Source organism: Conger conger, chromosome 12 (genome assembly GCF_963514075.1).
Source record: "Conger conger chromosome 12, fConCon1.1, whole genome shotgun sequence".
Taxonomy (NCBI): domain Eukaryota; kingdom Metazoa; phylum Chordata; class Actinopteri; order Anguilliformes; family Congridae; genus Conger; species Conger conger.
Genome location: NC_083771.1, coordinates 22,901,784 through 22,913,321, shown reverse-complemented (window position 1 = coordinate 22,913,321; position 11,538 = coordinate 22,901,784). Strand labels below are relative to the sequence as shown.

The 11,538-nt window shown below is 40.3% G+C and overlaps 5 protein-coding genes across 5 annotated transcripts; all 5 read left to right on the top strand.

Moving 5' to 3' along the window:
- Nucleotides 1-1,003: 1,003 nt before the first annotated feature.
- LOC133142416 (heat shock protein 30-like) lies at nt 1,004-1,843 on the top strand. Its single transcript, XM_061263619.1, has one exon. The coding sequence runs from the start codon at nt 1,062-1,064 to the stop codon at nt 1,671-1,673; it is 612 nt and encodes a 203-aa protein (XP_061119603.1). The 5' UTR covers nt 1,004-1,061; the 3' UTR covers nt 1,674-1,843.
- A 1,461-nt stretch (nt 1,844-3,304) lies between these two features.
- On the top strand, nt 3,305-3,973 carry LOC133142485 (heat shock protein 30-like). Its single transcript, XM_061263736.1, has one exon. It carries the CDS (start codon nt 3,362-3,364, stop codon nt 3,971-3,973), a length of 612 nt encoding a protein of 203 aa, XP_061119720.1. The 5' UTR covers nt 3,305-3,361.
- A 1,627-nt stretch (nt 3,974-5,600) lies between these two features.
- LOC133142430 (heat shock protein 30-like) lies at nt 5,601-6,436 on the top strand. Its single transcript, XM_061263642.1, has one exon. It carries the CDS (start codon nt 5,659-5,661, stop codon nt 6,268-6,270), a length of 612 nt encoding a protein of 203 aa, XP_061119626.1. The 5' UTR covers nt 5,601-5,658; the 3' UTR covers nt 6,271-6,436.
- Nucleotides 6,437-7,862: 1,426 nt separating this feature from the next.
- LOC133142401 (heat shock protein 30-like) lies at nt 7,863-8,733 on the top strand. Its single transcript, XM_061263593.1, has one exon. It carries the CDS (start codon nt 7,956-7,958, stop codon nt 8,565-8,567), a length of 612 nt encoding a protein of 203 aa, XP_061119577.1. The 5' UTR covers nt 7,863-7,955; the 3' UTR covers nt 8,568-8,733.
- A 1,442-nt stretch (nt 8,734-10,175) lies between these two features.
- Nucleotides 10,176-11,034, top strand: LOC133142423 (heat shock protein 30-like). The gene has a single exon (XM_061263630.1). It carries the CDS (start codon nt 10,253-10,255, stop codon nt 10,862-10,864), a length of 612 nt encoding a protein of 203 aa, XP_061119614.1. The 5' UTR covers nt 10,176-10,252; the 3' UTR covers nt 10,865-11,034.
- The last annotated feature ends 504 nt before the right edge of the window (nt 11,035-11,538 follow it).

The following is an 11,538-nucleotide window of genomic DNA, read 5'->3' as shown; positions in this document are numbered from 1 at the left end:
TATTGCTGCCTTTCGCCCAATGTATGCTGGGATAGGCTCCAGCCCCCCTGCGACCCTGATCAGGATAAGCGGGTTCAGATAATGGATGGATGGATGGATGGATGGAAGTATATATTTATTACTTTTAAGATTGTTTGTTTCCGGTTGTGGATAAGACCTGGGGTTTTTTATTTAAAGTCTTCCACCTTGACTGAGATTGGACTTAATTTTCGTCTTGGTCACACTTTTAAAAGGGCAGTTTAAAATACTGGCCGATTGGACTCAGGGACATCCACTGCATATCATTGTTATGGTAGGATATTTTTTGATTTAGGCCAGTTTCACAGACTACACAACCACTTCAAAGATAAAAATTCAGATGGTTCAGAAGTATTATCCATTATGTAGGATGGTGTTTGTGAAATGCGATTGACGGACTTTTACATTGACGGACTGTCAACTGTTATCTTCATCAAAACTAATTTAGAACAGACGTGACTTGCATCTTTTAATTATAAACATCTAATACATTGCATTTCAGTGCTCACAATTTTGTTCCAAAGACAATTTTACATGGAAAAATATTTAATATGTAGTCATATTTCACAGGAAATAAAATTACAGTACAAAAGTTTTATGTGAACAGACTACTGTATGCTTCTGCAGATAGTTTGAGAATAATAAATATTCACTGTGTGAAACCAATAAAAAAAGGCACACAAGAGATGTTTTCCTTCACAAGCAATTGCCTATTTTTATATTTACAAAATGATTTCAGACATGCTAGAGGTGCTAATGTCAGTAAGAACAGTAACTCTGTGAGCCTGACAATTCTGGCTGGAATCCAACCCTGTAAGCTTCCTGCTGTACAATGTGACTCCAGTGATGTCATCATTTCCCTACAGGTGACACCCAGTGGAGGACTGTGGAAATTACAGGAATGTTCCGGAAGCGTCTGGAGCGCACAGTGCACCGCTTTAAAAGCCCTGACATTTGACTGCTGGGACAGAAACACTCAGAGCTAACTCTGCGCACACTGCAACTTACCAGTAAAGAAGATCAACACCGAGCCCTCAGTGAACATGCTGTGCTCCCATGTATTCCAGCCTTCCCTCAGCCACCTGGTGGATTTCCACTGGCCTGTACGCAGTCTCTGGCCACAGACACAACCTCTCTGCTTTCAGGAGGAGATGCTGCACAGACACATGCAGGAGATGAAGAACAGTCTGGACCTCTTGCACACGCTTCAGCACAGGGTCTTTCAGGAGATGGACCAAGTCCCAGCCTCTCAGACCATCCAGCCAGTCTCATACAAGCAGGAGAAGGAGGGAGATCACTTTGTCCTCACACTGGACACTCAGGAGTTCACCCCAGGAGACCTGTGTGTCAAGCAGGTGGGAAGGAAGCTACGGGTGTGTGGGAAGACGGAGAAGAAGCAGGAGGATGGAAAGGGCTCCTACTCCTATAAAAGGCAGGAGTTCAGACAGGAGTTTGATCTGCCTGAAGGTGTCAACCCCAATGCGGTGACATGCTCCCTGTTGGACGGCCAGCTCCGGATACAGGCGCCAACGGAGGCACTGTCTGAGGGAGCCCAGAGAGCGGAGCCCATCCACTGCAGCCCCGGTGAGAAGACCCTGCAGATCCAGAGCTCACAGGCAGAGGGCAGCACAGAAGAGACACAGAATCACCAGTAGGGGGCACAACTGCCTAAAGACTGCTGAAATGTGAAACTGTATGCTTTCAATTTTTTATGAAATAGTCCAAAAAATGTCCCTGTTCATTCCTTTAATGTGCATTTTATGTTTCTGATATTGAAGCTGATGTAATCATTTTATATGTCAATAAAATCTGAATTCTAAACCTGTTCCTTTGTGGTTTTGTGATTTCATGATTAATCAGCACTGAACATGAGATCTTTCGTCAATGATCAGTTGAAGCATCCTGAAAGTTATATTATTGATTATAGTTGCATCTAATGGCCAATAAAGACAAACAAACATTTTCAGTAATAAAGTATCACATTCTTTGTCCTGATTTTTGAATATTCAGGGGTAAATACATTTTCATCAGTATGCTTGAAGTTTAACTGAATGTAAACTGAAATAAACACATCCAATCATGGCATGCAGTGTAATATTTAAAAAAACTATTTCAATTATGCAGTGTTTTTACAAAGAAAACATTGATGCATGGCTGATCACAGATTGTCCCACTTAGAATCAAAATCTATCAGACATCATTATATTTATCATGTTGAGATGCAGACACAGTCCTTCATTCTTGTGTTTAGTATACATTTTAAATATTTGAAATTATATATAGACTGTTAATTTGCTCAATGTGTTAACTGTTCAATTTATATATTATTGGGGAAAGTATGCATTTATTTCTTTTACAATTCTTTGGTTCGGTTTGGGGATAAGACCTGGGGATATTTTTCATTTAAATTCTTCCAACTTGGCTGAGATTGGACTTAATTGTCATCTTGATCACACTTTCACAAAAGCAGTTAAAAAGCTTGCCCATTAGACTCAAGTACATCCAATGCAAATCATGTAAGGAGATTTTTTAATTAAGGCTAACTTCACAGGCTACACATACTTTTCAAACCTAGAAATTAAGATATTTTGGAAGTATTATCTATTATGTAGGATGGTGTTTGTGCAATGTGATTTCTAGTTTCAATCATGGTTTTAATGATGCGTAACTGTCAATGAGAATAAGTGGCATGACGTAACTTTTACATTGACGGACTGTCAACTGTAATCGTCCTCAGAACAAGTTTAGCACAGAAGTGACCTGGCTCTTTTAATAATAAACATCTAATAGATTGCTTTTCAGTGCACACAATTCTGTTCCAAAAATATATTTACCTGTAAAAATAAGTCATATTTACTGATATTTGACAGGAAATAAAAATATACCACAAAAGTTTCATATGAACAGACTGCTGTACACTACTGCAGATAGTGTGAGAATAACAAAGATTCACTGTGTGAAACAAATAAAAAAAACAAAACCCACACAACAAGAGTTTATAAGTTATTATCTATTTTTATATTTAGAAAATGATTTCAGACATGCTAGAGGTGCTAATGTCAGTAAGTACAATAACTCTGTGAGCCTGACAAATCTGGCTGGAATCCAGCCCTGTAAGCTTCTTGCTGTACAATGTGACTGCAGTGATGTCATCATTTCTCCACAGGCGAAACCCAGTGGAGGACTGTGGAAATGACAGGAATGTTCCGGAAGCGTCTGGAGCTCACAGTGCACCGCTTTAAAAGCCCTGACATTTGACTGCTGGGACACAAACACTCAGAGCTAACTCTGCGCACACTGCAACTTACCAGTAAAGAAGATCAACACCAAGCCCTCAGTGAACATGCTGTGCTCCCATGTATTCCAGCCTTCCTTCAGCCACCTGGTGGATTTCCACTGGCCCGTACGCAGTCTCTGGCCACAGACACGACCTCTCTGCTTTCAGGAGGAGATGCTGCACAGACACATGCAGGAGATGAAGAACAGTCTGGGCCTCTTGCACACGCTTCAGCACAGGGTCTTTCAGGAGATGGACCAAGTCCCAGCCTCTCAGACCATCCAGCCAGTCTCATACAAGCAGGAGAAGGAGGGAGATCACTTTGTCCTCACACTGGACACTAAGGACTTCACCCCAGGAGACCTGTGTGTCAAGCAGGTGGGAAGGAAGCTACGGGTGTGTGGGAAGACGGAGAAGAAGCAGGAGGATGGAAAGGGCTCCTACTCCTATAAAAGGCAGGAGTTCAGACAGGAGTTTGATCTGCCTGAAGGTGTCAACCCCAATGCGGTGACATGCTCCCTGTTGGACGGCCAGCTCCGGATACAGGCGCCAACGGAGGCACTGTCTGAGGGAGCCCAGAGAGCGGAGCCCATCCACTGCAGCCCCGGTGAGAAGACCCTGCAGATCCAGAGCTCACAGGCAGAGGGCAGCACAGAAGAGACACAGAATCACCAGTAGGGGGAACAACTGCCTAAAGACTGCTGAAATGTGAAACTGTTTTCAATTTTTTATGAAATAGTCCAAAAAATGTCCCTGTTCATTCCTTTAAAGTGCATTTTATGTTTCTGATATTGATGCTGATGTAATCATTTTATATGTCAATAAAATCTGAATTCTAAACCTGTTCCTTTGTGGTTTTGTGATTTCATGATTAATCAGCACTGAACATGAGATCTTTCGTCAATGATCAGTTGAAGCATCCTGAAAGTTATATTATTGATTATAGTTGCATCTAATGGCCAATAAAGACAAACAAACATTTTCAGTCATAAAGTATCACATTCTTTGTCCTGATTTTTGAATATTCAGGGGTAAATACATTTTCATCAGTATGCTTGAAGTTTAACTGAATGTAAACTGAAATAAACACATCCAATCATGGCATGCAGTGTAATATTAAAAAAAAACTATATAAATTATACAGTGTTTTTACAAAGAAAACATCGAAGCATGGCTGATCACAGATTGTCCCACTTAGAATCAAAATCTATCAGACATCATTATATTTATCATGTTGAGATGCAGACACAGTCCTTCATTCTTGTGTTTAGTATACATTTTAAAAATTTGAAATTATATATAGACGGTTAATTTGCTCAATGTGTTAACTGTTCAATTTATATATTATTGGGGAAAGTATGCATTTATTTCTTTTACGATTCTTTGGTTCAGTTTGGGGATAAGACCTGGGGATATTTTTCATTTAAATTCTTCCAACTTTGCTGAGATTGGACTTAATTGTCATCTTGATCACACTTTCACAAAAGCAGTTAAAAAGCTTGCCCATTAGACTCAAGTACATCCAATGCAAATCATGTAAGGAGATTTTTTAATTAAGGCTAACTTCACAGGCTACACATACTTTTCAAATCTAGAAATTAAGATATTTTGGAAGTATTATCTATTATGTAGGATGGTGTTTGTGCAATGTGATTTCTAGTTTCAATCATGGTTTTAATGATGCGTAACTGTCAATGAGAATAAGTGGCATGACGTAACTTTTACATTGACGGACTGTCAACTGTAATCGTCCTCAGAACAAGTTTAGCACAGAAGTGACCTGGCTCTTTTAATAATAAACATCTAATAGATTGCTTTTCAGTGCACACAATTCTGTTCCAAAAATATATTTACCTGTAAAAATAAGTCATATTTACTGATATTTGACAGGAAATAAAAATATACCACAAAAGTTTCATATGAACAGACTGCTGTACACTACTGCAGATAGTGTGAGAATAACAAAGATTCACTGTGTGAAACAAATAAAAAAAACAAAACCCACACAACAAGAGTTTATAAGTTATTATCTATTTTTATATTTAGAAAATGATTTCAGACATGCTAGAGGTGCTAATGTCAGTAAGTACAATAACTCTGTGAGCCTGACAAATCTGGCTGGAATCCAGCCCTGTAAGCTTCTTGCTGTACAATGTGACTGCAGTGATGTCATCATTTCCCCACAGGCGACACCCAGTGGAGGACTGTGGAAATGACAGGAATGTTCCGGAAGCGTCTGGAGCTCACAGTGCACCGCTTTAAAAGCCCTGACATTTGACTGCTGGGACAGAAACACTCAGAGCTAACTCTGCGCACACTGCAACTTACCAGCAAAGAAGATCAACACCGAGCCCTCAGTGAACATGCTGTGCTCCCACGTATTCCAGCCTTCCTTCAGCCACCTGGTGGATTTCCACTGGCCTGTACGCAGTCTCTGGCCACAGACACGACCTCTCTGCTTTCAGGAGGAGATGCTGCACAGACACATGCAGGAGATGAAGAACAGTCTGGGCCTCTTGCACACGCTTCAGCACAGGATCTTTCAGGAGATGGACCAAGTCCCAGCCTCTCAGACCATCCAGCCAGTCTCATACAAGCAGGAGAAGGAGGGAGATCACTTTGTCCTCACACTGGACACTCAGGAGTTCACCCCAGGAGACCTGTGTGTCAAGCAGGTGGGAAGGAAGCTACGGGTGTGTGGGAAGACGGAGAAGAAGCAGGAGGATGGAAAGGGCTCCTACTCCTATAAAAGGCAGGAGTTCAGACAGGAGTTTGATCTGCCTGAAGGTGTCAACCCCAATGCGGTGACATGCTCCCTGTTGGACGGCCAGCTCCGGATACAGGCGCCAACGGAGGCACTGTCTGAGGGAGCCCAGAGAGCGGAGCCCATCCACTGCAGCCCCGGTGAGAAGACCCTGCAGATCCAGAGCTCACAGGCAGAGGGCAGCACAGAAGAGACACAGAATCACCAGTAGGGGGCACAACTGCCTAAAGACTGCTGAAATGTGAAACTGCTTTCAATTTTTTATGAAATAGTCCAAAAAATGTCCCTGTTCATTCCTTTAATGTGCATTTTATGTTTCTGATATTGAAGCTGATGTAATCATTTTATATGTCAATAAAATCTGAATTCTAAACCTGTTCCTTTGTGGTTTTGTGATTTCATGATTAATCAGCACTGAACATGAGATCTTTCGTCAATGATCAGTTGAAGCATCCTGAAAGTTATATTATTGATTATAGTTGCACCTAATGGCCAATAAAGACAAAAAAACATTTTCAGTCATAAAGAATCACATTCTTTGTCCTGGTTTTTTAATATTCTGGGGTAAATACATTTTCATCAGTATGCTTGAAGTTTAACTGAATGTAAAATGAAATAAACACATCCAATCATGGCATGCAGTGTAATATTTAAAAAAAACTATATAAATTATACAGTGTTTTTACAAAGAAAACATCGAAGCATGGCTGATCACAGATTGTCCCACTTAGAATCAAAATCTATCAGACATAATTATATTTATTGTGTTGAGATGCAGACACAGTCCTTCGTTCTTGTGTTTAGTACAAATTTTAAATATTTGAAATTATATATCGACTGTTAGTTTGCTCAATGTGTTAACTGTTCAATTTATATTTTTTGGCGGAAAGTATACATGTATTACATTTACGATTCTTTGGTTCAGTTTGGGGATAAGACCTGGGGATATTTTTCATTTAAATTCTTCCAACTTTGCTGAGATTGGACTTCATTGTCATCTTGATCACACTTTCACAAAAGCAGTTAAAAAGCTTGCCCATTAGACTCAAGTACATCCAATGCAAATCATGTAAGGAGATTTTTTAATTAAGGCTAACTTCACAGGCTACACATACTTTTCAAATCTAGAAATTAAGATATTTTGGAAGTATTATCTATTATGTAGGATGGTGTTTGTGCAATGTGATTTCTAGTTTCAATCATGGTTTTAATGATGCGTAACTGTCAATGAGAATAAGTGGCATGACGTAACTTTTACATTGACGGACTGTCAACTGTAATCGTCCTCAGAACAAGTTTAGCACAGAAGTGACCTGGCTCTTTTAATAATAAACATCTAATAGATTGCTTTTCAGTGCACACAATTCTGTTCCAAAAATATATTTACCTGTAAAAATAAGTCATATTTACTGATATTTGACAGGAAATAAAAATATACCACAAAAGTTTCATATGAACAGACTGCTGTACACTACTGCAGATAGTGTGAGAATAACAAAGATTCACTGTGTGAAACAAATAAAAAAAACAAAACCCACACAACAAGAGTTTATAAGTTATTATCTATTTTTATATTTAGAAAATGATTTCAGACATGAAAGAGGTGCTAATGTCAGTAAGTACAATAACTCTGTGAGCCTGACAAATCTGGCTGGAATCCAGCCCTGTAAGCTTCTTGCTGTACAATGTGACTGCAGTGATGTCATCATTTCTCCACAGGCGACACCCAGTGGAGGACTGTGGAAATGACAGGAATGTTCCGGAAGCGTCTGGAGCTCACAGTGCACCGCTTTAAAAGCCCTGACATTTGACTGCTGGGACAGAAACACTCAGAGCTAACTCTGCGCACACTGCAACTTACCAGCAAAGAAGATCAACACCGAGCCCTCAGTGAACATGCTGTGTTCGCACGTATTCCAGCCTTCCCTCAGCCACCTGGTGGATTTCCACTGGCCCGTAGGCAGTCTCTGGTCACAGACACGACCTCTCTGCTTTCAGGAGGAGATGCTGCACAGACACATGCAGGAGATGAAGAACAGTCTGGGCCTCTTGCACACGCTTCAGCACAGGATCTTTCAGGAGATGGACCAAGTCCCAGCCTCTCAGACCATCCAGCCAGTCTCATACAAGCAGGAGAAGGAGGGAGATCACTTTGTCCTCACACTGGACACTCAGGAGTTCACCCCAGGAGACCTGTGTGTCAAGCAGGTGGGAAGGAAGCTACGGGTGTGTGGGAAGACGGAGAAGAAGCAGGAGGATGGAAAGGGCTCCTACTCCTATAAAAGGCAGGAGTTCAGACAGGAGTTTGATCTGCCTGAAGGTGTCAACCCCAATGCGGTGACATGCTCCCTGTTGGACGGCCAGCTCCGGATACAGGCGCCAACGGAGGCACTGTCTGAGGGAGCCCAGAGAGCGGAGCCCATCCACTGCAGCCCCGGTGAGAAGACCCTGCAGATCCAGAGCTCACAGGCAGAGGGCAGCACAGAAGAGACACAGAATCACCAGTAGGGGGCACAACTGCCTAAAGACTGCTGAAATGTGAAACTGCTTTCAATTTTTTATGAAATAGTCCAAAAAATGTCCCTGTTCATTCCTTTAATGTGCATTTTATGTTTCTGATATTGAAGCTGATGTAATCATTTTATATGTCAATAAAATCTGAATTCTAAACCTGTTCCTTTGTGGTTTTGTGATTTCATGATTAATCAGCACTGAACATGAGATCTTTCGTCAATGATCAGTTGAAGCATCCTGAAAGTTATATTATTGATTATAGTTGCACCTAATGGCCAATAAAGACAAAAAAACATTTTCAGTCATAAAGAATCACATTCTTTGTCCTGGTTTTTTAATATTCTGGGGTAAATACATTTTCATCAGTATGCTTGAAGTTTAACTGAATGTAAAATGAAATAAACACATCCAATCATGGCATGCAGTGTAATATTTAAAAAAAACTATATAAATTATACAGTGTTTTTACAAAGAAAACATCGAAGCATGGCTGATCACAGATTGTCCCACTTAGAATCAAAATCTATCAGACATAATTATATTTATTGTGTTGAGATGCAGACACAGTCCTTCGTTCTTGTGTTTAGTACAAATTTTAAATATTTGAAATTATATATCGACTGTTAGTTTGCTCAATGTGTTAACTGTTCAATTTATATTTTTTGGCGGAAAGTATACATGTATTACATTTACGATTCTTTGGTTCAGTTTGGGGATAAGACCTGGGGATATTTTTCATTTAAATTCTTCCAACTTTGCTGAGATTGGACTTCATTGTCATCTTGATCACACTTTCACAAAAGCAGTTAAAAAGCTTGCCCATTAGACTCAAGTACATCCAATGCAAATCATGTAAGGAGATTTTTTAATTAAGGCTAACTTCACAGGCTACACATACTTTTCAAATCTAGAAATTAAGATATTTTGGAAGTATTATCTATTATGTAGGATGGTGTTTGTGCAATGTGATTTCTAGTTTCAATCATGGTTTTAATGATGCGTAACTGTCAATGAGAATAAGTGGCATGACGTAACTTTTACATTGACGGACTGTCAACTGTAATCGTCCTCAGAACAAGTTTAGCACAGAAGTGACCTGGCTCTTTTAATAATAAACATCTAATAGATTGCTTTTCAGTGCACACAATTCTGTTCCAAAAATATATTTACCTGTAAAAATAAGTCATATTTACTGATATTTGACAGGAAATAAAAATATACCACAAAAGTTTCCTATGAACAGACTGCTGTACACTACTGCAGATAGTGTGAGAATAACAAAGATTCACTGTGTGAAACAAATAAAAAAAACAAAACCCACACAACAAGAGTTTATAAGTTATTATCTATTTTTATATTTAGAAAATGATTTCAGACATGATAGAGGTGCTAATGTCAGTAAGTACAATAACTCTGTGAGCCTGACAAATCTGGCTGGAATCCAGCCCTGTAAGCTTCTTGCTGTACAATGTGACTGCAGTGATGTCATCATTTCTCCACAGGCGACACCCAGTGGAGGACTGTGGAAATGACAGGAATGTTCCGGAAGCGTCTGGAGCTCACAGTGCACCGCTTTAAAAGCCCTGACATTTGACTGCTGGGACAGAAACACTCAGAGCTAACTCTGCGCACACTGCAACTTACCAGCAAAGAAGATCAACACCGAGCCCTCAGTGAACATGCTGTGTTCGCACGTATTCCAGCCTTCCCTCAGCCACCTGGTGGATTTCCACTGGCCCGTAGGCAGTCTCTGGTCACAGACACAACCTCTCTGCTTTCAGGAGGAGATGCTGCACAGACACATGCAGGAGATGAAGAACAGTCTGGGCCTCTTGCACACGCTTCAGCACAGGATCTTTCAGGAGATGGACCAAGTCCCAGCCTCTCAGACCATCCAGCCAGTCTCATACAAGCAGGAGAAGGAGGGAGATCACTTTGTCCTCACACTGGACACTCAGGAGTTCACCCCAGGAGACCTGTGTGTCAAGCAGGTGGGAAGGAAGCTACGGGTGTGTGGGAAGACGGAGAAGAAGCAGGAGGATGGAAAGGGCTCCTACTCCTATAAAAGGCAGGAGTTCAGACAGGAGTTTGATCTGCCTGAAGGTGTCAACCCCAATGCGGTGACATGCTCCCTGTTGGACGGCCAGCTCCGGATACAGGCGCCAACGGAGGCACTGTCTGAGGGAGCCCAGAGAGCGGAGCCCATCCACTGCAGCCCCGGTGAGAAGACCCTGCAGATCCAGAGCTCACAGGCAGAGGGCAGCACAGAAGAGACACAGAATCACCAGTAGGGGGCACAACTGCCTAAAGACTGCTGAAATGTGAAACTGTATGCTTTCAATTTTTTATGAAATAGTCCAAAAAATGTCCCTGTTCATTCCTTTAATGTGCATTTTATGTTTCTGATATTGAAGCTGATGTAATCATTTTATATGTCAATAAAATCTGAATTCTAAACCTGTTCCTTTGTGGTTTTTTGATTTCATGATTAATCAGCACTGAACATGAGATCTTTCGTCAATGATCAGTTGAAGCATCCTGAAAGTTATATTATTGATTATAGTTGCACCTAATGGCCAATAAAGACAAAAAAACATTTTCAGTCATAAAGAATCACATTCTTTGTCCTGGTTTTTTAATATTCTGGGGTAAATACATTTTCATCAGTATGCTTGAAGTTTAACTGAATGTAAAATGAAATAAACACATCCAATCATGGCATGCAGTGTAATATTTAAAAAAAACTATATAAATTATACAGTGTTTTTACAAAGAAAACATCGAAGCATGGCTGATCACAGATTGTCCCACTTAGAATCAAAATCTATCAGACATAATTATATTTATTGTGTTGAGATGCAGACACAGTCCTTCGTTCTTGTGTTTAGTACAAATTTTAAATATTTGAAATTATATATCGACTGTTAGTTTGCTCAATGTGTTAACTGTTCAATTTATATTTTTT

Coding starts and splice junctions, on each gene's coding strand:
- LOC133142416 (XM_061263619.1), top strand. CDS start 1,062: ATGCTGTGCTCCCATGTATTCCAGCCTTCCCTCAGCCACCTGGTGGAT.
- LOC133142485 (XM_061263736.1), top strand. CDS start 3,362: ATGCTGTGCTCCCATGTATTCCAGCCTTCCTTCAGCCACCTGGTGGAT.
- LOC133142430 (XM_061263642.1), top strand. CDS start 5,659: ATGCTGTGCTCCCACGTATTCCAGCCTTCCTTCAGCCACCTGGTGGAT.
- LOC133142401 (XM_061263593.1), top strand. CDS start 7,956: ATGCTGTGTTCGCACGTATTCCAGCCTTCCCTCAGCCACCTGGTGGAT.
- LOC133142423 (XM_061263630.1), top strand. CDS start 10,253: ATGCTGTGTTCGCACGTATTCCAGCCTTCCCTCAGCCACCTGGTGGAT.